This window comes from Coturnix japonica, chromosome 5 (assembly GCF_054131305.1).
Source record: "Coturnix japonica strain WE chromosome 5, WE-NBRP24, whole genome shotgun sequence".
Taxonomy (NCBI): domain Eukaryota; kingdom Metazoa; phylum Chordata; class Aves; order Galliformes; family Phasianidae; genus Coturnix; species Coturnix japonica.
Genome location: NC_140667.1, coordinates 37898903 through 37923750, shown reverse-complemented (window position 1 = coordinate 37923750; position 24848 = coordinate 37898903). Strand labels below are relative to the sequence as shown.

At 45.9% G+C, this 24848-nt stretch overlaps 3 protein-coding genes and 1 long non-coding RNA gene across 8 annotated transcripts; 2 read left to right on the top strand and 2 right to left on the bottom strand.

Moving 5' to 3' along the window:
- The first annotated feature begins 20 nt into the window (after positions 1 to 20).
- On the top strand, positions 21 to 9452 carry TMED8 (transmembrane p24 trafficking protein family member 8). Its single transcript, XM_015865196.2, has 6 exons — positions 21 to 234; positions 394 to 472; positions 1553 to 1682; positions 2583 to 2724; positions 2988 to 3287; positions 4213 to 9452. The coding sequence occupies exons 1-6, from the start codon at positions 141 to 143 to the stop codon at positions 4428 to 4430; spliced, it is 963 nt and encodes a 320-aa protein (XP_015720682.2). The 5' UTR covers positions 21 to 140; the 3' UTR covers positions 4431 to 9452.
- Positions 9453 to 9628: 176 nt separating this feature from the next.
- LOC107315137 (uncharacterized) lies at positions 9629 to 17316 on the top strand. Of its 3 annotated transcripts, none has more exons than XM_015865186.3 (14): positions 9629 to 9848; positions 10149 to 10325; positions 10860 to 10965; positions 11486 to 11608; positions 11929 to 12148; positions 12545 to 12568; positions 13330 to 13452; positions 13859 to 14046; positions 14803 to 15002; positions 15301 to 15392; positions 15690 to 15741; positions 16245 to 16342; positions 16540 to 16755; positions 17122 to 17316. In XM_015865186.3, the coding sequence occupies exons 1-13, from the start codon at positions 9694 to 9696 to the stop codon at positions 16752 to 16754; spliced, it is 1773 nt and encodes a 590-aa protein (XP_015720672.2). In that variant the 5' UTR covers positions 9629 to 9693; the 3' UTR covers position 16755; positions 17122 to 17316. The 3 variants fall into 3 exon arrangements, with proteins under 3 accessions (XP_015720672.2, XP_015720673.2, XP_015720674.2); XM_015865187.3 differs by having other exon boundaries at positions 17077 to 17316; XM_015865188.3 differs by having other exon boundaries at positions 9639 to 9685.
- On the bottom strand, positions 14723 to 17188 carry LOC146760767 (uncharacterized). Its single transcript, XR_014946748.1, has 2 exons — positions 17075 to 17188; positions 14723 to 15410 (listed from the first exon to the last, which is right to left on the bottom strand). It is a non-coding gene; the product is annotated as an uncharacterized LOC146760767 (long non-coding RNA).
- Positions 17317 to 17318: 2 nt separating the features above from the next.
- Positions 17319 to 24844, bottom strand: GSTZ1 (glutathione S-transferase zeta 1). 3 transcript variants are annotated; one of them, XM_085549297.1, is made up of 10 exons: positions 24790 to 24844; positions 24196 to 24319; positions 23169 to 23220; positions 22312 to 22379; positions 21569 to 21649; positions 20971 to 21096; positions 20399 to 20474; positions 19817 to 19869; positions 18244 to 18293; positions 17319 to 17666 (listed from the first exon to the last, which is right to left on the bottom strand). In XM_085549297.1, the coding sequence occupies exons 5-10, from the start codon at positions 21617 to 21619 to the stop codon at positions 17540 to 17542; spliced, it is 483 nt and encodes a 160-aa protein (XP_085405423.1). In that variant the 5' UTR covers positions 21620 to 21649; positions 22312 to 22379; positions 23169 to 23220; positions 24196 to 24319; positions 24790 to 24844; the 3' UTR covers positions 17319 to 17539. The 3 variants fall into 3 exon arrangements, with proteins under 3 accessions (XP_085405423.1, XP_015720675.1, XP_015720676.1); XM_015865189.3 differs by lacking the exon at positions 24196 to 24319; XM_015865190.3 differs by lacking the exons at positions 24196 to 24319; positions 24790 to 24844 and adding an exon at positions 23763 to 23808.
- Positions 24845 to 24848: the final 4 nt, after the last annotated feature.

The following is a 24848-nucleotide window of genomic DNA, read 5'->3' as shown; positions in this document are numbered from 1 at the left end:
CCGCACGCCCCGCTCGGCTCTTTCCGCCTCCCTCCCCGCTCGGCTGTTTCCGCCGCCGTCGGGCGCAGCGCTTCGGATCCCGTCGGCTGTTTCCGCCTTGGCCGGCTGTCGCCCCGGGCTCACCGCCCGCCGGCCGTGCCATGTCGGACGTGCTGGCCGCCGCCGTCGGCTCCCGGTTCGAGCCCCCGGCCGCCGGAGCGCCGGGCGGCTTCAGCGGCACCGAGCTGACCTCGGGTACGGGCCGGGCTCTGGGGCCGGGGACGCGGCGTGGGCTGCTGTGTGGGCTCCGCGGTGCGGGCGGCAGACGGGGAACGCGGGGGTCTTGCTGTGCTGTCTGCGTGTTCTCAAGGACGGAAAGTGAGTTGATGACATCCTCCTTCTGTTTGTCGTTAGGAAACGAAGCCGCAGCCCAGCGGACGGAGCCTGCGGAGCAGCGGGGTGATGGCTCGGGGAGCAGCGCCTCGCAGAGCGGGTAGGAACGCGTTCGTGTGCTCGGCACCGCGCGGCCTGCTGGGCTCTGCTGGGCTCTGCTGGGCTCTGCCGGGCTCGGTGCCGCTGGGGAGAACGGGCTGCACACCGAGCTGTGAGCCGTGGGGTCGGTGTACGAGGAGCTGTCCCTGCGGACCTACGTTTTAAAGCCTATTAGATAACAAAGTGTGGCTCACGGCTCACCTGGAATCGATCAGGTTGGAGTCAACCCCAGAAGGTTTTGTAGTCCATAACCAGTAAGAACTACTGAGCTTTCAGGACGTGTTCAGGGTATTGCAGTACTGAGGCACTTGCACTGTGTGGAGGCTGAGCAAACATATTCCTTATGCTGTTAAAACGGCTGTTTGATGTCATCTTAGTTTGATGCGAATTACCCTGACATCAGCCTTCTCAAGTCCAGGTGTTTTCTTATATCACTCTTTATTATGCCACCCAGTTTTATTCAAGGAATGAGCAACACGGGCTGTGAGCAGAATGGCCAAAGCTGGGTACTCATGGGTGTTACCTGATGAATTTGTGTATGTCCCGCTCATCACAGTGCAGATCTTGGGCTTCTTTACTGTTGCTGTGCAGCATGCCTGAATATGGCAGAGGGATCTGTATGTTCTCTGTATTCCTTGGGATTGCTGATGGGGAAGGTTGTGGTAGGACATTTCCAGGCTGGATCTGAAAACTGTTCTGAATCCTTTCACTGCTCTGGTTGGCCCCTGATGCCATGCAGTAGCTAACAAAACAGGAGGCATCCTTTCTTGAGCAGAAAATTGCTGCTGATTTCTATGTTTGCAAACACCGCACTGAGTGCGTGCAGTGAATTAGTTACTGTCTAAAGAACATTAAATATGGAATATCTCTCTGAAGTTGCTCCCTCTATCTGGTATGGAAGACAAGGGCAGAACTGGGGGTGCAAAGGGCTCTCTGCACAGGTGTTGGGCACTAACTGCAGGATGCTCAATGCCTCTGTCCTGAATTCTGGCTGCCTTGGGGTGATCCTTCTCACAGCTGAGCTCTGCTGCTTGTGACCTGAGTGTAAGTGCTGAATTGTGGTGCTTTCTTCCTCTGAGAGGTTGCAGATAGGGTCACCTTTGAGTGCAGATGTAGCAGAGGATTCAACGGAAGACTGTTGCACTGTGGAGGACCAGAAAGTTGCTGATGCAGAAGAGAAGCTGCCTGACCAAATCCAATCCACCAAAGAGGTAGGTGGTTATTTCTGACATCTAAGGAGGGAGGTAAAGCAGCATTTCTTCTGCCCTACTGCTGTGCTTAAGGGCTGTGGGACAGGCTTTAAGGGTTGTGTTAAGGTGAAAGTAATAATGTTGATTCACTTATGGTAAAAGTTACTGACTTGCTTTGCAAAATCTCTCTTGTGTACTCTGCTAGTCCTTACTTCCTTGTGGTTTCTGGCTTGCCAAAGTTTCAGGGTTTATTTTCACCTTCTGCCTCTTGTTTGATTCTTCTGGGGGTTCACTTCGTGCATGTTTATGGAATAGGCAGTGGAAGGCAATCTGCCATCTTTTGTTGAGCAGCCCATTTGCTTGTATTACAAATACAGCAGGAAAAACTTGTGCAGGTGTCACACAGCTCAGGAGCTTTGTATTTTCATAAATGGAAAGAGAGCTGGCCACAATAAACCGGATGGACCTTTTCTCAGGATGCAGTTGATGTCAGTGTGATTGTGCTGCAGTGTTGATGCAGTCAGAGCTGAAAGGCTGTCCCTAGAGAAGCAGCGCTTTGGGAGTGCTTTCTGGGAGCAGTCAGCTGTGTCTGCGAGGCTATTGCTTTGCTGAAAGATGACAATTAAATCTCAGTAAGATGCAAACGTGCCTGCCCAGAGACTCTTGGGGAGGCAAGGGATGTGTGGTTTGTGACATGGATGCAGCGTGTGACTGCAGAGTGTCCCCCACACAACAGAGTGTCTGCTGTGGGGAAAGTAATGTAGTGAAGAGCCTTAGATCAAGATATTTTTTTCTAGTTCTAACAGAAGCTACTGCAGGATCTGACTTGATTTCAGTGTAAGTTACTACTGAGTTGTAAATCCATCTGAGGACTTTCTTACCATCATGGTCTTTGTGACTGGGTATATGTGTTCTGTGCAGGAAGCTCTTGCTCAAATGACCAAGTACCACATACATCAAGGAGCAGGGGATATAGTCATGATTCAGTCAGATCACACTGGTGCTGTGGATATTCTTTCAGCTGAGCTGGAAACTGCAGACCTCCTCGGGGAGCAGAGAAAAGGTGAGGCCTGAAAGGACCCAATTTGTTAATTACTCTGTGGCCACTTTTTTTAAGTGCCAGTGTCTGCCTTGGCCAGAGAACAGTAGAGTCTGTCTTAGAGGCACTGCTGGTTCCTGCTGGACGTGTGGGTTCCTTGCTGGTGTTGGTAGAAAACTTCATATCTGACTCCAGAATACAAGAGCCTTATCTGAAAACAGTGCAGCTATTTATGGTGGTTTGGCCAGTCGTAAGATGAGCTGATGATCTTTTTCCCCTTGTTCCAGCTCAGCCTCCCCCTCTGGCTCCACCTACTACATGGACCACAGGGAAGATGAAGGAATTCAAAGCCAAGATGGGAAAGGAGAAGAGTGCTAGGATGGTGGTGAAACGAGGCGAGGTGGTGACAGTCCGTGTGCCAACCCATCCTGATGGGAAACGTGTTTGCTGGGAGTTTGCTACAGACGATTATGACATTGGATTTGGAGTCTATTTTGACTGGACCACTGTCACTAGCACTGCCATTACTGTTCAGGTCAGCGAATCCAGTGACGAGGAGGATGAAGAGGAGGAAGAGGAAATTGAAGGTTGGTGCACACTTTGAGACTTATTTTGTGGTGCTTGTTACCACACTGCTCAGAATGTTTGTCAGATGCTGTAATTTACATCTACTCTGCATACTTAATCCACTTGTTATCTCTGCAGCCTGTTGGGGTTTGATTAGGCAAAAATGACAGAGCTGTTAGCCCTTCCTGCTTCAGCACTTGTCAGTGGCATCCTCCAAGAGCATTTTTGAAACCTAATACATTGAAAAATAAAGGAGAAACCCCTTTTCCAGCTGATAACAAGCTTTTCTAGCTGAGAAATTTTTGGTGGTAGGTGATAACCAAAAGGTTCTTTTTTTTTGTTTGTTTATACATTATCCCAGTGTATCATTAATTTGTGCTGACTGCTATTTTGTGTCTTTGTATCTGTGGAAACATATATTATCAGTTCTGTTGTTTTCAGTATATTTGTGACCAGTGCAGCTGGGGGTTTTGGTGTCTGAAATCAATCTTGCAAGTTCTCCAAAATGTGTATCCTCACATATAAGGAATTTACTGTTGGAGTGAATTGAGGATGTACGAACACAGTAAAATTATAGTGAAGACCTTTTCCACCTTTCCTTTACTCCATGTCAGTAGCACTGGGCCTCCTTAAGGAGGCCTGATTGTGGCATATGTAAGAGGAGTGAACTGTCTAGAAGTGTAGGCCAGGCTGGCAAGCAAATAATACTGTTTCATTAGTATTACGAAGAGAGCTGATCCTTAATGTGTCCTTTTTATCACATTAAGAAAAGCTGGGCTTAGTAGGTTGTATTAGCAGAGGTCAAGGCAGATGCTACATGTAATGCTATCGTAGGTAGCCCTCCTTATGTTTACATGCCCCTATGTTCTGGTCTTGTTTAGCTTTTTATGGGCTATCTAATAGCTTAACCGATGCTTTCATACTTTCTTCCTCTTTCCCATTCAGGACTTGCCCCTGTTGGTGATGTGGAAAGGGGCGCCAAAAGCTATCTGCGGAACCGCTATGGAGAAATCATGCCTGTGTATCGAAGGGACAGCCATCGGGAGGTGCAGGCAGGCAGCCACGACTACCCAGGCGAGGGCATCTACCTGCTGAAATTTGATAATTCGTACTCTCTCCTCCGCAATAAGACTCTGTTCTTTCATGTCTTTTACACTAGCTGAAGGAATGGGAAGGGGCAGGGATGGCAGACAGGAGGTGGTGAGCGCAGCAGGCTGCCACCCAGCCCTGGTACTCCCTGATGGGCACTTCTGTGTGACAGAACAAAGGCACAACTCTGCTAGCAACTCTTCAGACACAACTTGGTTTCTTCCCACACCCTCCTTCCCAGCTGTCCTGGTGGAGAAGGGTGGTTGTGACTGGTTGTCCACAGGCAGCTGTTATTTCTGTAAAACTTTGGGAGTCCTGCTCTCTGTAGGTATAGTGCTGGGCCTTCATCGCAGCCAGTAAATGCCCAGAGGCCAGGTGCAGTTGGTCTTGGTTTCTTTCTGTTGCAGTGGTACAAAATGAAGTCGAAGTATTCTTCATCTGTTGCTGTTCTGTAAATCTTCAGGCTCTTCTGCTGTGACTTGGATCACTAGAGGGCAGCTGTCGGCTGCAGTGAGATGAAAACACGTCTGGCTTTTCACCAAACCACTGATAATCTTATCACTTACCACCACTGTGTGTCACCAGCTGCCAGCACTTCCTTTGTTGCTATATGTGGGGATGCAGCATGGCCAGTGGCAGCCAGTGCAGGTGGCATGGCCATGCTACAACAGCCTGCTCTAACCTTCAGTTACCATGTGTTAGAACAGAGTGCGGGGCTGAGGAGGGGAGTGCACAAATAGAAGTTGATAGGAAGATTTTCCTGTGGATCAAGAATCAGATGTTACATCTGTAGATTATAGAGATATAAAAATTATTATTAAAACTCCAGTGACCACATTTTTTTTTTCCTGTAGTCCAGTTGTAAAACAGAAGAAATGGTTTACTGCTGTATTGAATAAATATGAGAAGGCTGGGATACAACCAAGGAGTATATGAGAAATGTTTCTTTGTAGCAGCATGTTGATTCACTGGTGTTGCTGGATAATAGCATATATAATAGCATATATAGGAAGGAAGATGTTCCCCAGGGAAGCATAGTTTCTCAGCTGCTATTGTTGTTACAAAGGTACTGTTGCAAAAGAGCAGAAACTCAAAAGGGACAGAATTTACCCAATCCTTTCTGTAAACTAGAATGAGCAAGGCCATTGCTAGCCCTGATCATGTGGTGAAGGATAGAGTTCCTTGGCATGTTTTAGTGGCTAGTGATGGCACTTCTGCGTGAGTATTGGCAGAGTTGAACAAGGATTACGTTAATCCTTCAGAGATGAGTTTTAAATCATTTTTATCAGCAACTGTTGTTTATTTTAATACTTATAACTTAAAATCATGCTCTTTTTAAGAATAGTAATGTGTTTACACTTTGATACCTCTTTGCAGAGACACAGAATGGCTATTTGCACGGTGATGCTAGTAGAATTCTGAGTTTTATTTTTAAATCCTCCAGGTAAAGCACCTCTATTTGGTCCATTCCCTTTATTGAGAGGGATTGATGAAGAAAATGTTTTTGAGGTAGTTAAAGCCAAAGATTTTACTGTCCTAGGAGGGCTGCATATTTTCTCTTAAGGTTGTATTATAATGCTGTGGAATTTTCCTTGTGTTCAAGCTCCTTGTTTAGCTATCTCTGATTACTTGTTCACTGCCCCAGAGCACTTAGTAGGTCAAAAAGGTGTATGTGAGAGGGGGAGAGAGAAAGAGAGAGATGTTTATAGTAGAGCAGCCCAAGCTTGGAGCAGGAAAGAGGAAAACCAGAAAACTAGTTGCTCCCTGGATGGGCAGGCAGGGAGCAGAGCTGGTCAGGGTAAGAGTGAGCTGGTGCTACTCTGGGCCCTGAGTTGGAAGCCTTCCTCAAAGGAGGGAGAGAATCTGGCCGTAGGGGAGGTGCAGAGCTGTCCCTCAAGCAGAGGGAAGCATAAGGCAGCCTTACATTGCTGGTTAATGTATGAGTCACTGTGGGGCACCTGATCCACTTTCTAATTAGGATTTATTTATGATGAAGGGAATTTTGACCTATGAATAGGATAAATTTTCTATAATTGCTGATCCTCAGTCTCACAGCACACTATGGGATGCTGTTATTGCCACTGAATATATGTTTTTCCTATAATGTGTCCTCCCTATTTCTAATTCACAGCCACTCCCTCTCTCACTGTCTGTATTTTGATCATATCCTCATTCAACGCACATTTTTTTTCATCTTGTCAGGTGTGAATAAGGCCTGCCTGACTACCAGTTCTGGTCACTTACCGAAACAAATAGTATGTGCAAGTTGTCAAGGTAACTTGTTAGTGGTTTTAGTGAAGATAAGCTGCTTTGTAGGTGGTGATCCTGTTGCTCAGTTCTAGCTTTCTGAAATGTGGACCAACCTTTTAATGAGGCTCAGGTCATTTGTTTGGAACTGTCCCCATCTTCTAGTCTCATTGACTTAAGCTTAATAAAAACATTGATTCTGGCCTGTTAACCCAATCTTTATGTTCCTGCCCTGCAAAAACGTGATGCCCATAAACAGACTTGCTGTGGTGGAACTGAAAGTATCTAGTGTGTATTATTTCACTACTTATGCTTCCTGGAAGCACGCGGTATCTCTTATGAACACAAAACAGTTTTTTGCATAGAATATTTCATCTGCAGGAAACAGAAGCTTTACAGTTGTACAAGATAATTACCCTTTGTTTGTTCTTTAATTTCCACATCACAGAGATGTTTCTCAGGTGTTAAAGTATCATTCATTATCTAAGTGACGACTTCTTTTAGGAAGGATCTGTATCTAAAAACTCAGATCAATTAAGGAATAACCTGCTTCTACACTTTGCAAAGTCTTTGTTGGCTTTTGTAAAAGCACAGAACTGTTTTCCAGTTTGTTTTGAATATGACTTAGATCTAATAATAAGATTTTCATGTTCAGACTGAGACATAAAACAATCATGTAGCGTAGGATTTGCATAAAAATTAGGCTGTATAATTGTCTGTTTATGATAATGGTAACAATCTGTTGGATGTTTTTTAATGTCAAATCAGGTAATAAGCTACCCATTGTTTTATCTTACCCTTCTCCCTTAGCAGTAGTGTAGCAGCAGGAGTTGAAAGTGTAGGCATTTCACTGAGGACTGAGAGTTAACATTGGCACCGTTTGTTCTGATTTAATTTGCTAACCAACTCTGGAGGCCCATGTTTAAGGTATTGGTGTCAGAGAGAGGCTATTCCCAAAGTAATATTTGGAACTTATTTAGTAGTTATGTACATTAATACTACCACAGAGCCACTTACATGAACTGTAAGATGAAAATGTGTGCTTAAGGAGAGAAAGAGCTTAACTGAATGACTTTGAGGTACTGAGATGAAAGTTGAGTTATTATGCAACAGTCTGAAATCTTGCCACACTCCTTTCTTTTTGGTCCTATCTTGTGGAGAATCTCCTTGTAACTATGTGCATGTAGCCATGTATGGCGTGCAGTAGGGCCAGCTGTGCTGCTGGACTTGGTGGGGAAGACTGGAGGTGACCCTTGTCACGTGTCTAGTTGCTGAAAGAGGTACTTGATCTTGTGAGTTGGAAACTATGGGTAGAGAATCTTTGCATGAGTTCACGTTGTCCCCACTGCTTATACCCTTCTTTTCTCACTACCCCAGTACACTTTGCAGAGGATTTATCACAAGGTGCCTTAGGAGCAAGGAGCATGTCTGAAGAGAGCCACAGATGTCATTAATCCCAGGGTTTTCTTCTCCTTGTTTCTCTGCCTGTTTGAGTAGAGAAGAGGCACTAAGATCAAGCAAGGAGAGAGTCCTGGTTGGCTGTCCTGGGGATTTAAGCTGTACATTAATCTGCCTTGTTGCTTTAAGATGAGTAGTAGAATTGTTAGAGTTTCCTGGCACCACAGGATCTTTACCTTCAGAAAGAAATTATAAGATGCTGCAAAATATTCTGGAACACCAAAGGACTATTAGTGATATTCTGGTGGTAAGCCTGAGGGCCAGAGAAACAGCAGACAGACATGAATAGCATTCCTCATGGCCATTCATTGTTTTACCACAGTGTTGAGTGGTGTGTGCTTATATGTATTGAGATTGGATGAGAGACCAAAGCAGCAAAGGTGTTTTTGATCTGCAAATGAGAGAGACGTGGCTTTCTCCATTTCTTTTACCTAGAGATAATAATGGAATATCTGAAATGAAAAAAGGGAAAACTGTGAACTGATCTTGTTAAATACATAAGCTAATCAGGCTTAATTCTAATTAATCTAATTAGAAGCCACAAGTTTATCAGGAGTCCAAGTGTGAAGTCACTTATCTAAATAAGTTAGTAAACCCTAACTGAAGTTTTAGAGTGAACATTAAATGGCAGGGTCCAAACACATCTTGCAGGGAAGAGAATTTCCTGTGTAACTATTCCACACTTGCCTCCTAAGAGTCTCTGGCATTTTATTCTGAAACACTCAAACTGTTGCAGATGAAGACCATCAGGTGGAATGGATGGATCTGTGGTTTGTCATTAAGGGTTTAAGCCCATCTGGGCTGGTGAATGAAGTCTCTTAGGCATGAAGCTGGATGCCAACCATTAAGCTCAGAGCTAAAGAGGCTTTGCCTGACTTTTAAGTTTAGAGGCTGTTCTTGGAAAGTAAATAGTTGGAGGTGATCTCCCTGTGACTCCTGAATGCCTGGGTGACTAACTGCTCTCCTTAGAGTGAAGCAATCTGCTGTCAAGTCCCTGTTCCAAGCTGTTAGCACAGTCTTTCAGTGGACTGCCTTGTAGGTGATCATATCCTTTCTTTTTATTCCCAGACGTATATTCTTATAAACTGTGAGAGCTGTCTCTAAGTCTTTATGTGATGTGAATACATTTGTTGTCCTGGAACCTCATGATTCATTTGTTTGTGCCAACCTGTTGCTTTTCATCTCCTCTGAATAAATCAGTTTTAAAGGGAGGTTACTTCAACAAGACGTGGCACTGAATCTCTTGCTGAAGGGCACGTGTGAATATTTATATTGTTTGCTTTCCTTCTGGGCTTGGTTTGTATAGTTTATATTCAATGTGTTGTGGCTGATTTGTAATATTATATTGCAAGTTATTCCCTTTAAATAAACTTTTCACTATGCAATCACTACCTTTGTCTTCTGTTTAAAGAGAGTGTTTCTCTTATGAATACAGACTTAGCAAAAAAAAAAAACAAACAATGAATAATTTCTGCTTCCCTGCCCGGCAGTGCTTGCAATGAGGCTGACCCCGGCACGCTCGTGCTGCTTATGGGCCACGCGGTCCCGTCGGCTCGTTGGGCAGCGAGGAGGCGGTTGGGGGCGGTTGATGCCCGGCGGCCGCCCACAGCCGCACCGCCCTCCGGTACCTTTATGGCGGCCACCCACGGCCTCTTTTCTTTCTCCCCTGCCAGCCATGCTGTCCGCCGCGGCCCCGCTGCCCAGGGAGCGGGCGGTGCCGCCTGCGAGAATGAGCTCGCCTTCTACGTGCTGTGGGCGCTGCAGGAGCCGCCGCGGCGGCTGAGCAGGTGCGGCGTGTCCCGGCCCGGCGCTGCTCCTCCACGGGCAGAGAAAGGGCGGCGGCGCCGGGCCGGCCCTGGGCAAGGCTCTGTGGATGAGGGTGGATGACATGCGGTGTTACCCGTGTGGCAGCTCTCCCTTCTGAGGGCAACAGAGCATCCCCATGCAAAATGCTCTTGAGCAAAACGAGCCTTCTCATTCGACACTTTCATGGTGTTGGTTTTTTGTTTTTGTTTTTTTGTTTTTTTTTTTTAAGCCTTCCTGGTATTTCTCTTATTTTACGTCTTCTTGTTTGCTCTCCCTCCCAGCCAGTCCAGCAAGATGGGCTACCAGGCCTGGCTGCCCCTGCCGCTGCCCAGGCAGCTGGTGGTGTTCAGCCTAGGGGACTGGAGCTGCTACTCCCCAGACACCAGCATCACAGTGGACGTGTTGGTGGCACCGGGCATCGGGGTGCAGCAGCTCGGCACACTGGGGCCTGCCTGCAGGTAGCGGTACGACACGGTGCCCGTGGGTGTTGCTGGGCTGCCCTGTGCTTGGCCCTGATTTTCCCTTCCTTCCTTTTGGCAGATACCAGAATCTCCTGGGATGACTCTGGGAAGGGTGAATATAGCACAGGCATAACCAAGTGTGTTGTTTACACTACAACTATCACAGATCCAGTGGAAGAATCTGTTTAGAATAGGAAGTCTTAACTGTGTAGTATAATGGTTATTTGGATAAGAAAGAATACCCCTTTACCTCCTAGAGATTGTGTTAGTTCTCCAGACCTGTCTCACATGTCATTGGTCATAATATGAAAGAGAATTGGAGACAGCCCCTGCCTTGCTCTGTTTCATGAGGTTACATTTGTACCCCCAAACAAAAGCTACTGTCTAGAGCTTCCTGTGATGTTTCCAACTTTCAGCTACTTTCAGAGTTGGTATTTTTTGGCTTTGAGGTGCTACAGGAAAGTTTAGGAGCAAGAATTCCTCAAAGGTTGGTGCAATCTGTGGGCTGAAAACCCATGATGCTCTGTGCAGGTCGCTGGTGTGGGAAGGTGACTGGAGGACAGATGTTTTCATGGCCTCATTGAAAGAAACACGTGAAAGCAACCCTGTGAAGCTTGTCCTGACTGTCCATGGACAGGTGAAAGAAGCAGTAACCCCTCTCTCTTCCTGTCCTGGATTCCAAACCACTTCACCTTTGCCAGCTCTGAACTTTAAACTTCCTTTCTCATCCTCTTGTGTTTCTTCTCTTTGCTACTCCAAGGCAGGGCCACATTGCATAGATCTGTTAATGCATCTGGTCTGAACCTCAGCCTTCCTTAATATTCCAGTCCTACTCACTAAACACAACTTTGCTAAAACACCTCACGTATTGCAGCAAATATGCCGCAGAGAATGTCTCACTTCTAATTCTATTCTCCTGGATGTGTGGTACAGGAATGATTGCTTTACAGTGTGTGAATGGCCTTGGATTTACTGTTTTTCCCTGTCTGGCTTTGTTTTCCTGTCTTTATTTATTTTGTTGGATTACTCCCAAAAGATCTGGACTATTCCCTTGCAGGGAACCTGTCCCTTGCAGAACATATTTATGTTCACCTTCTGTGGCTGACAGCTTGCGTGGACTTCTGTTCTAACACTGCCCGTTGTTGCTCCTGTCGCAGCTGCTCCGTGGAGTCTCCAGCAGTACGCCTGCCCACTCATTTCTGGTCCCAGAGGCCACCCAGTCCCCAGTGCTTCCTGCTGCTGATAGGCCCCTTGATCAGGATGTGGAGGATCCTTCTGCTGTAAGTGTGCGCTGAGTCCTTCCTCTCATCGGTTCACTTCTCCTTGGTATGTGCTCTGTCACCTGAAACTGCTCAGTCTGTATCTAGCAGCAGCACTTGCTGCCTTTCTCATAGAAAATACCTGGCTAAGCAGGTTTTGGAGTCAAAGATTCATTTATGCTACAGAAGTTGATTAATATCTTTGAAGGAGTTGAATTTAACAGCCCCTTGTGGGATCACTGGTCCCAAGCACTGAACTTGTCTTTGTCCCTGTTATAGATAACTTTGCAGTAGCCTCAGGTCTTTCTCTTTGTAAGTGCTTTGACTGGAGCTCTTCACAGGTTAAGGGTCAGAACTCTGAGATGATTGCAAGAGCTTCCTGGCCTGTCAGGAAGGACTTCCACACACCACTAAGGAGCCTAGTGGTACCCTATGCCCTGAAGCCTGCACCTCATGAGGTGGAGCCCAGTGACAACTGGAAGGAGAGCCCTGTCTGCCCCAAGAAGCCCAGAAAAATTTTATTTGAACCCAGAGAATCTGAGAGAGAGCTCGATGTAGAAGGTAACTCTGGCAGCTTCTGGGTGTATTTATGGGTCTTATCTGCACTGTTTCCCACTGCTGATGGCAACAGATTCCAGAGTATTTCTTGATGTGCCTCCAAGGCAGTGTTGGGCTTGTCTGTGCCTGGCAAAGTACTGAGAACTGCTCCGTAGGCCTGGATAAATTGCTTGAGCAGTTTTTGTCCATTGGGGAAAGGATATAGAACATGATGCACTCCTTAGTGCCAATACTCTGTACTGTAACATAATATACTTTATTGCTTCATATGAATAAAAGTGTTGTAAATGAGGGCAAGTACCATTAGCCTTATCTTACAAAAATCTTAAACCACAGAGCTGAGCATTTCCCAGGTTAATCTGCTTTCGTTACAGGGCAATCTCTGTGTTTCTTCTGCAGATCTGGCAGTGGAGGAGTTGCAAGGTGAAGATCTGGCTTCTAGACCCTGGTTTGTCTTTTCACCCAGCCAGTGATGCCATTCCCTTTGACATCACAGGCTGCTTGTGTTCTATCCTTTATCTCCCCAGCGATCAGGAATAGCAAGCATGTTGTCTATATATATTGTATGCAATTGTGTAAGTGCTTCCAGTACTGTCAGGCTCTCTAACGTGCTTCTGTAACCCCTTTGAATCTCAGGGACACTTCTGGGTGTGTAACCATTTGAGACATAGAATAAGATGTGGAATAAGCTTTGATAAAAAGGATTTTTTAGCCTCCTCAGCCAAATGCAGGGGCTGGGAGCAAGGAAAGGAGGAAGAGTAGAGCAGTAGGAGGAATATCTCTGGAAGCAGCTCCAGGCTTTGTGTTGGTGTGTCTTAGGCATCAAGAAGTTCTTACTGGTAGACCTCCCGCATGTTATCACAAGCAGTGATGTGAGGAGAGAGCACAACTGGGATTTCTTTCTAGGAATAGGTGCTTAATGGGATCCAAGCCTTCCTCTGTCTCTCTGCATCCAGCCAGAGCCTTCTCTGCTGACTCCTCACGATGATGTTCCCAATACAGTACTTTTTCCCCAAGGCCAACAGAAAATAGTGCATATTTTTGCCACTCCAATGATAAGAGACCTGCAGTCTTTGCTTTCCCATTTCCCTCCCGCTGAGCCCTCAGCTGCTTTATTCTCTCCAGTTAAGGGAACTGAGGATTGTCTTCTGACTGCTCCCAGCACTGTGCTCTCCCCTCCCCAGGCAGCCCCAGCCCACGGTGGTGCCATGCCATGTGCCTCATCGACCTGGGAACAGCTGTTCTGGTTGGCGGAGAAGGTGCTGATCAGCAGCCCTGCAAGGATGCTCTTTGGAAACTGGAAATTGGTGAGGAGTTTAAGGCTGTCAAAAGCAATGGGGTGGGTGGAAATAAAGGATGAATTGTGTGGGAAAGTGTCCTCTGGGGTCTGTGCATGGGGAGGAAACAGCAGAGGGGTCACAACTCCTAACACAGTCACTGTCAGTTCTAGGTAGTGGTTGGTGCTGGTGCCACTCCAGGCAATTTCCCAGTGTGCTGGGAAGGTAACTGCAGGATGCACAGCAGAATTTTCATGCTGCCTGCTGCTGTGCTGTGCCTGGCAGGAAGTCTGCACTTCAGTAAAGGATTATGTTGCTCCGGAAAAGCAGACTGGAGAAAGCAAACAAAGAACCTCTAATTAAGATCTATGCTTATGCTGTAATGATGTCCCCATGTTCAAACTCACCTACCATCTGCCTGGTGTTGCTCCTACAGACAGCAATTTCTGGTTTCCAGTGAGTCTCCAGGAACAAAATACTATGCCATCATGCTTACGTGGTCACACAGCTACCTATGACCCAGACACCAAGCGAATCTATATTTTTGGGGGCATTAAGGAGGATGAAGACTACAGTGGCATTTACATTCTGGACACAGTCACCTGGAAATGGCTTCTTGTGGATGTAAGTACTGCAGCTTTTCTAAGATAAAAGCACATAAAGTGTGACAGGTCCTGCCTGAATGTAGCAGTTGATGAATTGATGTATTGATGTCTGTACTCCAGAAGTCTTGGTCTGTTGTTGATGCAGGTTGCCTGAACTGCTTAACCTTCTTGTATCTGTCAAACTCAACTATGCTGAAGGGCCATAAGCTTGGCAGAAAACAGAGGGCATGCCTAAAGTGAATGAAAAAAACAGTTGATGCAAGAGTGCTGTGTCTGATCAAGGTGGTGGGTGGGAGGTACTGCACAAGTAGCAAAGGGAAATGATGTCTCATTCTGCATGGTGCTGTTGAGAGCTATGCTGGATGCTAAGGAACTGGTCTTTTGAAGTCAGAGGGTTGTTCTTGAGCCTGTCAGGTCTCAACTCTTTGGATTGCGTGTCCTGTTCTTGCAGCAGGCCCTGTCAGCTAAAGACTGTCTATTTCCTGACTAAAGCAAAAGACTGCTGTCACAGAATAATACTGGGATGAGATCTTTCTGTTCCCTGTCTTGTTTTGAGACAATTGGAGTGGGAGGTTAACTTCCTACTCTTATCATAGCATTCTGGTGGTGCAGAGTCTGCAAAGGATTTACTGTCTGCCTGAATGGCAAAGATCTGATGGGGGTGCCAATAAAATGAAAATTGAGACTTGATGAACTCATGGCATGATGCGAAACCCTTTATTATGGGTCATGCAGTAAAATAACATGCTTCTTATAACAGATATTGTGTTCCTAGGCTAAAGGAAGAATACCATCGCTGACCTACCACAGTGCAACTATCTATCACAAGGAGCTCTTTGTTTTTGGAGGGGCTTTCCCCAAAGTGGCACCAATGGCAGTTGGACCCTGCAGCAACATACTCTACGTCTTCAATCCAGAACATGAAATTTGGTACCAGCCCATCTCAGAAGGGGAGAAGCCTCTGCCTAGGCTTGGGTGAGAGTGCTCTTGCTCTGGAGCTCCAAAATAGAGCAAGAAACCTTCCCTTCCACCTCAGTGCAGATTCCTAAATATTAGGTGACTTTCTCCACAATTTCCCCCATTAAGACAAGGCAATGTTTTGAATAATATTCTGGCAGGGCTCTGTCCTTGGGCTGCAGTGGCTGAGGATAGAAAGGGGTGCAGGCAGAAGCTATTACAACTCATTAACAGAAGCCAAGGCAGGCTCAACAAAGGTTAACACATCAGGGAGTGTGCTGAAGATGCTTTGCTTATTTGCTGCTTTTCTTCTCAGGCATTCAGCTACTCTGCTGAAGAACAAGCTGTTGATCTTTGGGGGTCGGAGGTCTTGTCTCTACCTCAGTGACATGCACGTCTTGGATCTGGGTAAGAAATCTTTGGAGGCTATTTTTAAGGAAAGAACTGGGAATTAGGCCTGAAGAATGGAAAGGCAGAAATAAGTCCTGACTAGGCAGTGGAGGTGGAAAATTCTGGGTTAGTGGGGGCATAGGGGGACAGGTAATGGGAAAAAACAAGACATTCCTTTTCTGGGAGAAGCTAGGCTACAGGATATACAGATGGCTGATATGACAGTATTTAGAAGCTTTTGTCTGGTTATAAGGCTGATAAATATTGCTAGGAGTGCTTTTTGGTCATTTAACTGACCTTTCTCCTGGCTGTCAGGTTTCATGGAATATACCCCAGTTGCACTCTGTGGACAGCCTTCTGCACGTTGGTAAGATCTTGTTGCAGATCTAGAAGCATTTTCTTCCCTTGTCCTTTCTCTGTGAAGCTGGTTCAAAAGGTGCTTGTGATCAGACCCAGTTGCGTACCTTTGTCTCACTAGTCAAAACACTGTGGGTGACCCCTCTGCTGTGGGACCAGATATTTCCATGCTCAGGTCCTCCTAAGCTGTGGGGAGTACAGACCGCTTAGGTACCTAAGTGGAAATCTGAAAGGGATGCTATCTCCCATTAGACCAGTGGCTTAAGTCTCTGCTATCTTATTCCATATAGCAAAACACAGAAGTTTTGTTAGCTCTTGAGGTAATGAGGTGCTTTTCAGCCCTGATTTGTCATGACCTGAAGAGAGAAACTAACTTCCAGGGTCATTCAGCAAGTCAGGACAGAAGAGAAGTTAACTTCTATTCTTCAGCTTAATCCCCCATTCTGCTCATAAAAGTCTGCTCACTTCTGCCCATTGCTGGCTGACGCAACCCCACCTTTGCTCTGGTCCCAGTTTTCATGCAGCTCTGGCTGTGTCAGACTGGAAAGTTTTGATCAGTGGAGGCTGCAGTGCTGAGGGAGCCCTGCAGGATGCCTTTGTTTTTCACCTAGGTGAGTGAATCTCCTTCCATATTTCTATAGCTTTTGGTGACGGTGGACTGTAGTGGTGTTTCTGAATGCACAGTCTGGTGTGTTTGTTTCACTCCTTGCTTCAGGAACGTCGGTGGTTGGTTTTGTGTTATTGTTTTTTGTTGTTGTTTCCCCCCCCTCTCCCCCCCCCCGTTACTTACAGCCCATTTCTACTTCAGATACTCTTTCATGGAGCACAGTGATCCACCCTGACCTCTGCTCTGTGCCACGAGCTGGCCACACATTGCTTGATCTGACTCCTGCCCACACAACTGATGTCGACAAGGAGAACAAGAATAAGCATAACCTGCACACAGTGCTGGTCTTTGGGGGCTCCGACTGTGCCGGGACTTTTTACAACAGCACAAAGAAGATTCAGCTGGACCTAGGATAATGTAAGATAACCTGAATGAGTCTGTCCCTTCTTTGCCAGCATAAAGAGGGTTAATAAATATGTCCCAGCATGTGGCAATCCAAGTTTCTACATGCAAGTGAATGCTACCTTAGCACAAGACTTGCAATTTCTTTCTCTATGCTCTTGGCATTGCCCTTTTAGGGCAGTTGATACACAGGAAAAAAAATAAAAAAAAAAAAAGAAAAACCCTGGCTTGGGTGCCAGAACTTTCAGCGGGACTTGAGAAAAACCTGCACAGGAACACAGTTACAGGCTTCTTGTTTCCTTTCTTGACCTACAGGTTTCCCTTTTTGACTTACAGGGTTGGAATTTCTGAAGATGATTCAGGTGTTTGGTTTCTTTTCAGATGAGCAGAATGAGATTTGCTGCTGCAGCTTGAAAGTTCCTCATCATCAGAGTACCTACACAATTCTGACATAGAAGGAAAGCATGTAATGTGAGATTTATTCCTTTAGGAAATAGTTTGCAGCTGAGGACTGGGAAAATTCACAGGGCATTGTCTGTGAATAGGAGAAGGAATAAATTGACATAATTTTCAGCATATGAGAGTAAGCTGGTTATATATTTCTGATTATAGCTCTGTTCTGAACAGACCTTTATTAATTCTGCAAGATTGCTGCTGGACATAGGGAAGAGGTCAAATCAGCTGTCCCACATAGTGAGATGTTAGCACAGGGATTCCTGCTGGCACTCAAATTCTACTTGAGCTGTAGCTGATGTCATCCTCGCCACTCCAGCTACTTGATTTAATGGGTAGAAGGGCCTCAAGATCGCAGCTCTGCAGGAGTGTCTGGCTGCCGGGATGGGTGGCTTACTTTGAATGCCTCTAACTCCAGGAGAGCTTTGTTTATTCTAGTTATTGTAGGATATGGACCCAGGTTCACACCATATCTGCAAAAGGAAAAAGATTTGTGAGGTTCAGTCAGACAGCAGAAGGACAGAGCAGTGTTCTGTGCCTGCCCAGTGTCAGCAAATCTCACACATTAAAAGAAGTTCATTCTTGCAGTTTTAAAACTAAACGCTAATGGAAAAGCTAGTTAGTTCTTCCCTTTTCACTAGGTTTTTACATAGTGTTCAGCTAATGGTAGGAAGGCAGTATGGGTTCCTTGGGAATCTTGCAGACACTACTTGCATAGGTTTAGGACTTTCAACAAACACAGTCAGGTTACACTTTCCTCCGCCTCGTACAATGCAGATACAGGGCAGAGGGAGAGGCAGGCAATCTTAATTTTTTTATAAGGACACAGATTGAGCTTCCTCCAGGGGCCTCTGGGAAGGAAGACCAGCTCCTCATTTCTAAAAGCCTCCAAAAGACAAATAACTTGTGACAGAAACTCATGCAGAGAATAATTGGACAGAGCAAGTTGTGGATCTTTCCTAACACAAGGAGAAGCAGAAGTTAAATTCTGCCAGTCTGACATAAGGAGTAGGTGCCCTTGAAGAACACTTCAAGCTTAGCCTTAATTACCTTTCAGCATTGCCAACTTGAGGCACCAAGCACAGATCAGCCATGGTTACCTGCAAATGGAGCACAGAAAAGAGACCAGAGTATTACTTTTTCAGCTGGTAGTATCTGATATTGTTTCATAGATAGGTTCATGATGAACAGAAGAGCTGTCACAACAATCCCATTATTGAATCGAGCCTTAATAATGCCACAACAGTGATAGGAAAGGATCCTTACAGCAGTCACTAGCACAAAAGCTATCAGCCCTTAGGGAGCTTTGTAATTATCAGCTGATCATGGTGACCTCAAACATACAGTGCTTCTAAAGCAACTGCAAACAAGTGCTGGCAAACTGCAGAAGGAGAATCTGGGGGGATGGGTATAGGTGTTGCATGGCTGGGAATGGATGTGTAAATTTTGCTTGTTTGCACTGCAGGAGCATCAAAGAGCTTCACCAAGATCAGGAACTGCTGAGTGATAAGACCTTTGTATGCAGGCTCAGAGACTTGCAATCTGAAAAGAACACTCCTCATATATAATACAGTTAGGTGCTTAACTGCACAAAAGGCAACTGTTTCCACACTATTACCCAAGTCACAAAGCTGTGGGCACCTTTCAGGGCACACATTACTTTCCAGCGTGAGATCTCATTACTAATATTTTCCCACCTTTTATAGGAATGATCTCAACGTCTACCAAACAGAACTGCTAAATGAAAGAGGTTGCCTCTAGCTTGGAAAGGGTCAGAACAACCTGTAGGCAATCTCTTTCTGCAGTCTGCCCATGTTTAAATTGGAGAAACAGCAGCAAAATGATACAACTTGGTTAAAGTTTACACAGGACAGAGCCAAGAGAAGAACCTGCATTTCTTGAACTGTGCTTCACCCCTAAGGCAGGACACTTCATTCTTTCTAGATCTAGAGTTCAAAAAGAATCATCATAGAATCATAGAATGGCCTGGGTTGGGAAAGGACCTCAAAGGTCATCTAGTTTCACTCCTCCCCAACGTGGGCAGGGTCACCAACCACCAGACCAGGCTGCCCAGAGCCTCATCCAGCCTGACCTTGAATACCTCTAAGGATGGGCCATTCACAGTCTCCTTGGATATCCTGTTCCAGTGCATCACCACTCTCTGAGTAAAAAATTTCCTCCTAATATCTAGCCTAAATCTCCCCTGTCTTTGTTTAAAACCATTCCCCCTTGTCCTATCACTATGAACCTATGCAAACAGCCATTCCCCCTCCTGTTCATACTCTCCTTTCAAGTACTGGAAGGCCACAGCGAGGTCTCCCCAGAACCTTATCTTGTCCAAGCTAAACACTCCCAGTTCCCTCAACCTTTCTTAATAGGAGAGGTGCTCCAGCCATCTGATCATCTTAGTGAGCCTTGTTTGGACCCATTCCAAGAGCTCCAAGTCTTTCTTGAGCTGGGGTCCTAAGTAGGATTCATACAGCTATTTTTCTTATTGTATAGACACTGCATGTAGTGCAAAGCACAGGTTATGGTTGTGCTGTGTCTCTACAATTAATTCCCTTTCTCTTTTAATGGAACACATTGGGACATATTACATGATGCATAAGTCTCTGATACTTACCTCATCTCCCACACAGTAGCGTCCAGCAGTGTGCTGCAGAATCTGTTCTAGTGCTGCCAAGAGAGGTGGTATACTGGAGTAAGGCATTGGAAGCTCATTTGAAAGGAAGCCCAGAGACCTTTTTAACTGAGAATTATGAACAAGAGGATGAAAAAGGTGCAGTACAGGACAGAATCTAGAAAGAACAGAAATCCTACAATAACAGTTTCAGGAGACTTTAATTTTCCCTCAGCCTTTTAAGAGTCAGGTAATTTCAGCTGTTTCAGGCAATGCAAATGAGGTCCTAAAAGCACAGTGTGGAGATACGTGAGAATAGGAAGAGAAAAATGTAGGAAGGTTAACTATCCAGAAGTGAAGACAGGCCAGCCATTCTAGTATATAGGAGAAAGTCTGGAGGAAACAAGAAGCTCTCTATTTCTCATAGGGAAGTAAACAAATATTATTACATGCCAAATTCTGTCCTGGACAAGGAACTCTGAGCAAGAAGAACACTGTGTCTCTCAGTTGAGGAGAAAGTAGGGTTCCAGTGGTGAAGCTTCCTCACATTTTTGAAGGGTAGTGAAAGTGACAAGCAGGATGTACCTTGGAATCCAGATGTGATGCACTGCTGAGCCCATTCCATTTTTCTCTCCCCCATTTTGTTAAGGATGCTCAAATTCTGTGAAGGCAAGCAATGTCTAGATTAGAAGGACTGCTGTTGGCTGGACCTTGCCTAGGGAGGGACGATTAAGAGGTGCCAAGCTTGGGTGCCCTGCCTGAACTCGGCCTGCTGAGTCAGCCCTGACCTCCCTCTTGCCAAACCACGTGCTCTGCTCTCTCCTAGACCTGTTCTTCTGTAACAGAAGCTGCCAGGGTATTCTTCTGCCCAAGGTCTCGGGCTCACTCCCCCTTCCTGAAACATTGTATACCCTGCACTGAAACCATATGGGTTCAGTTGTTTCTGGAGGGGTGCTACAGTATTTTCTTTGTATGAAATTCTGTTGCCATTGGCAGATCAGGTAGAGACTAAGCATAGATCTCACCTGCTAACAGAGTCTTAAAATCTGCCACTCTATTGGCCAACAGCAGCATAAAGACTCTGAGTTTTGAAAAGTTACAAACTCATGGAAATCCACCCTGTTTTTCTCATTTACATGGATATGACCAGGCAATACCTGGAGTGGCTGAATGCCAGAAGCAATGTGATCTGAAATCATTCTGACTTGAGCTCTCTTCTTTGGATCTTGGGGCAAGAGCCTCGGGTTAGGACGAGTGTCTTCTAAGTACTGAATTATAGCCAGCTGTAATGAACAAAGAGATAAGGGAAGGTTATTGGAGAGTGGGAGAATAGTAGAAAAGTATGCATCCAGAACGCTTAGGAAAGGGAGATTTCTAGCTAGCTCAACAGAATACAATAGTTTTCAAATAGAATGTGTTCCAAGTCTGAGGAACAGCATATCCCCTTAGATGCCTGGTTAAGACCTTCTGACTTAGACCTGCTGTAGTTTCAGACAAACCACGGCACCACACTCTAAGCCAGACTACAGACTGCTCAGTAAAAGGTGGGATTATGAACCAAAGCTGAGTTGACAGGAGTCTCCCAGTATGGGTTACATTTTTTTTTCCCCATAAGGGGGATTATTTATAACAAATGTCATTTGTTCTGTAACACACAGACAAGAGGTCTGAGGGAACACAAAGAAAAAACTTTCCCCCTTCCTTCTGGTCAGCAGCTTGATTCAATGGTTAGCAGGGATGCGGCTGTTAACTCACCGACTGAGAGATGGTGATACCATCAATTTTCAAGGCTGGGACTTGCTGCATTGGATTCACTGCCTTGAATTCAGCAGAAAACTGTGGAAATGAACCCAAGATTATTGCAACCAGAATCTTTTCTTGTTTTCTTCCTCAGGCTCCCACAGGGTTGTTTGTTTGTTTTTGTTTTTCCTAAGCCTGGCTTTTCCCTCTGCCTAAGTGCTAACGTTCACAGTAAGTTGTGCTATACTACAGCAGGTTCCTGCCGAGGCTCAGAAATTGCTTCACCCAAGGTGAGATTGCCTTACCTCTTTATAATCCATCAGTGCCAAGCCCAGGATCGGTGGCAGTACAACAGTATTGCTATCACCATTCTAATTGGAGATCTCTTTCGGCAACATAGCCCTTCCTTTGGCAGGCCATATGAAATCTTGTGCTGTATCATTTGGCATCTTTTGGATGCCCCCCCCCTGTTCTGCCCTCCCTTCCTGATGCTCGATATGTTTGGTTATATCATGCTAAACAGGAGCAAAAGATCTTAAGACTTATGAAACTCAATCACAGATCTTTATGGCAGAGGTGAAAATCTTTAGCCACCTGCAATGATCTCCTTTGCTCTCAATCCCAGGGAATACTGATTGAAAACAACTACTACAGAGTAACTGAGGAATTCAGTAACGTTCCTTAGTGCTCATCCCAGTTCTCCTTGTGATTCCCAAGTTCAGCACCCTTGGAGGGACCAATGGTAGCTGTATCCTTACCTGCTGCCCCCCATCCTTCAGGAGGTTCACTGGTATCTGGTCATAGGCAATCCCTTTAAGAGCCAGTGCTAGGGAAAAGATAGTACACAGCTTCAGACAGGCACATTGAGACCAGTTTCATTGGTAGTGGTCTCATGGAAAATTAATATCTCAATTTGGGGAAAAAAAAGGAAAAAAGAAAGCTTGAAAGCTGAAAAAGACCCTATCCTTCAAGAAAGGCAGCCTGAGTCCATTGAGAAGATAGCATGGCAGGGGATCCTATGCTCACTTTCCAAACTGTGTTCAAGACTGTCTCAGTTTAAATAGGGTCCATTTCCAGCCCCTTTTGGCTCTTAGGGTGATGTGACACTGTATATGTGTAAAAAAGACTAGCGTCCCTTGAAATAGTGTGGAACAAATAGCCATTTGCATCATGTTAGCTTTACAAAAGCAGTTTCTTGTAACAAGCTGCAGACACAAATCTGCACAAAATACTAAGAGAACAGAAAACTTTTCCAAAGCCTATTGAGCAAGGCTTGTCCACAGTTGAGCAATGAGCTGCTGCTTCTGCCCTCCAGTATGGAAAGCTGGGGAGAAGCTTGCACCAGCCATGTACACCCTACTTACTGCTTGAATGCTGGATGACTACAGAAGATACCCTCAGATTCCCTGCTAAGTGGAAAAACCTCCTGTCTGCTTCTCTCTCATCCTGCAGCTCCAGAGAGCCTGTGGTGTTCCCTCCCACTCCATAGCAGAGTGAGGTAAATGCTAAGTCACTGTCCCAGGTTCATGTTTGCTGATCTCTATTAAGTGACTAATCTTGTCAATGAAAGGTGAGGATACCATAGCAACACCAAGACAGTAAAACTAGTTCTTACCGATTCTCACTCTCCATGAACAGGAGCTTCGGAAATAGCTGTAAAGTATTGGCTGAGAAAAGAAATACAGATGAAGTGGTTATGTGGTGGGAATACCAGAGTATTTTAAAGGAGGGCAGTGCATGACCAGAAGGTGTTTCAGGAGCTGTAAGATACAGCAGAGCAAGGTTTGCCAGGGGAGAGAGCTTCTTTCTGGAAGTGTCTGCTCTTCTTCTGGCTGCACAGGTAGTGCTCCTCTTTTTCATTCTGACCCTCTGGATGTTCAGTTGTATCTCTTTTCAGCAACATACAAGTGATATTAAAATTATCCCTTACCAGGTTTCCCTCTTTGTCCCTATCAGATACTGCTAACTTCTCTCCTGTCACATATTTTTGAAGCTAACTCCTCAGTGATTGTGCCAAGCACCAGCACTGGGTATTTCAGTACCACAAAACAGCCTTTTCAAGCCAAGGAAGACACAACCAGCATCTTTCCAATTGAGATGAGCTACTGCTGTTCAGTATGAATACTAAGAGGGCAGAAAGCTCATCTTCATCTGAACTCCAGCACCAAGGCAGCTTTCCTGCATGCTTTCACCCCAACCAAGCTCTCACCTTTTCTGAAGCCATGTTCAGCAGTGCAGTTCAGCCCAGGAAATAAAAGAACTGCTGCTTCTTTTTCCCCTTTAACTCAGCTGGGATGGGGGAAGGATTTGGGAACCAATGAGTAAAGCACCACGCCCCCAAATCTATGCTCAGTACACAAGTCACCAGCCAGTTGGATTCAGTCCTGGGAACTGCAGCCAGCTGCACATGCATCCCCATGTGCTGTGCTGCAGCCCCAGCCCCGCTATCAGAACATATTACTCAGATTCGAGCTCAGTGCTTGCTGATCTTTAAAGTCCCTTCCAACCTAAGCCATTCTGTGCAAAACTTGAGGGGTCATATTTCTTTCTCTAGCTTTTTGTCCTGCATAAATAAGGCAGCTGGAGAGACTGTCCGGCTCTCTGCAGCTGCCAGTGCAGAAACACAACTCAGGGAAACACACCGATGGAACCAAAGCTGTGTGCAGTGCTTCTGTCTCATTGGGCAGCAGCTGCCAGCTCCTTGTAGGAGGTCCTGGGGCTCCTGCTGCCTTCCTGCCATCAGTACCAGCTCAATCTCAGGCTGGGCTGCAGGGAAAGAAACAAGAACTGTGACTTCTAAATATACACACATAAATATAAAAGCACACAGTGTCTATGAAATACTCTGCCTCGTTTTCCCCGGGCACCTGGCTGACAGCATTTCGGCTTGCAATGTCCTTTCACCTGTTGCAGACTCTCGTCCCTCAGCTGGCAGAGCCGTTCCTCTCGACCCCTCTCTACAGCTCCTCGTCCCTTTGCAGCCTGCACTATCATTTGTAACTAAATCGCGTTAAACCAATTGCTTCCCCCTATCATCTCAAGGAGCAGAGCTGCGGATCTGTCTTCATTAACCACCATTTCCGCCCCCCTGCAATCCCACGGGCAGCGGAAGGCAATGAGGCGGACACAAAGGCAGCAAGCGGCCGGAGCCGGCTGAGCGATGGGGACGTGGCTCCGCCGCCTTCCATCGGCTCTGCGCCCCGCTGCCGCCCGCCCCGCTCCCGAACCGCCGGTACCTTGGCTGCGGCACGGCTCATCCCGGCAGCGGCCGCGGCGCCCCGACAGGACTACGGCT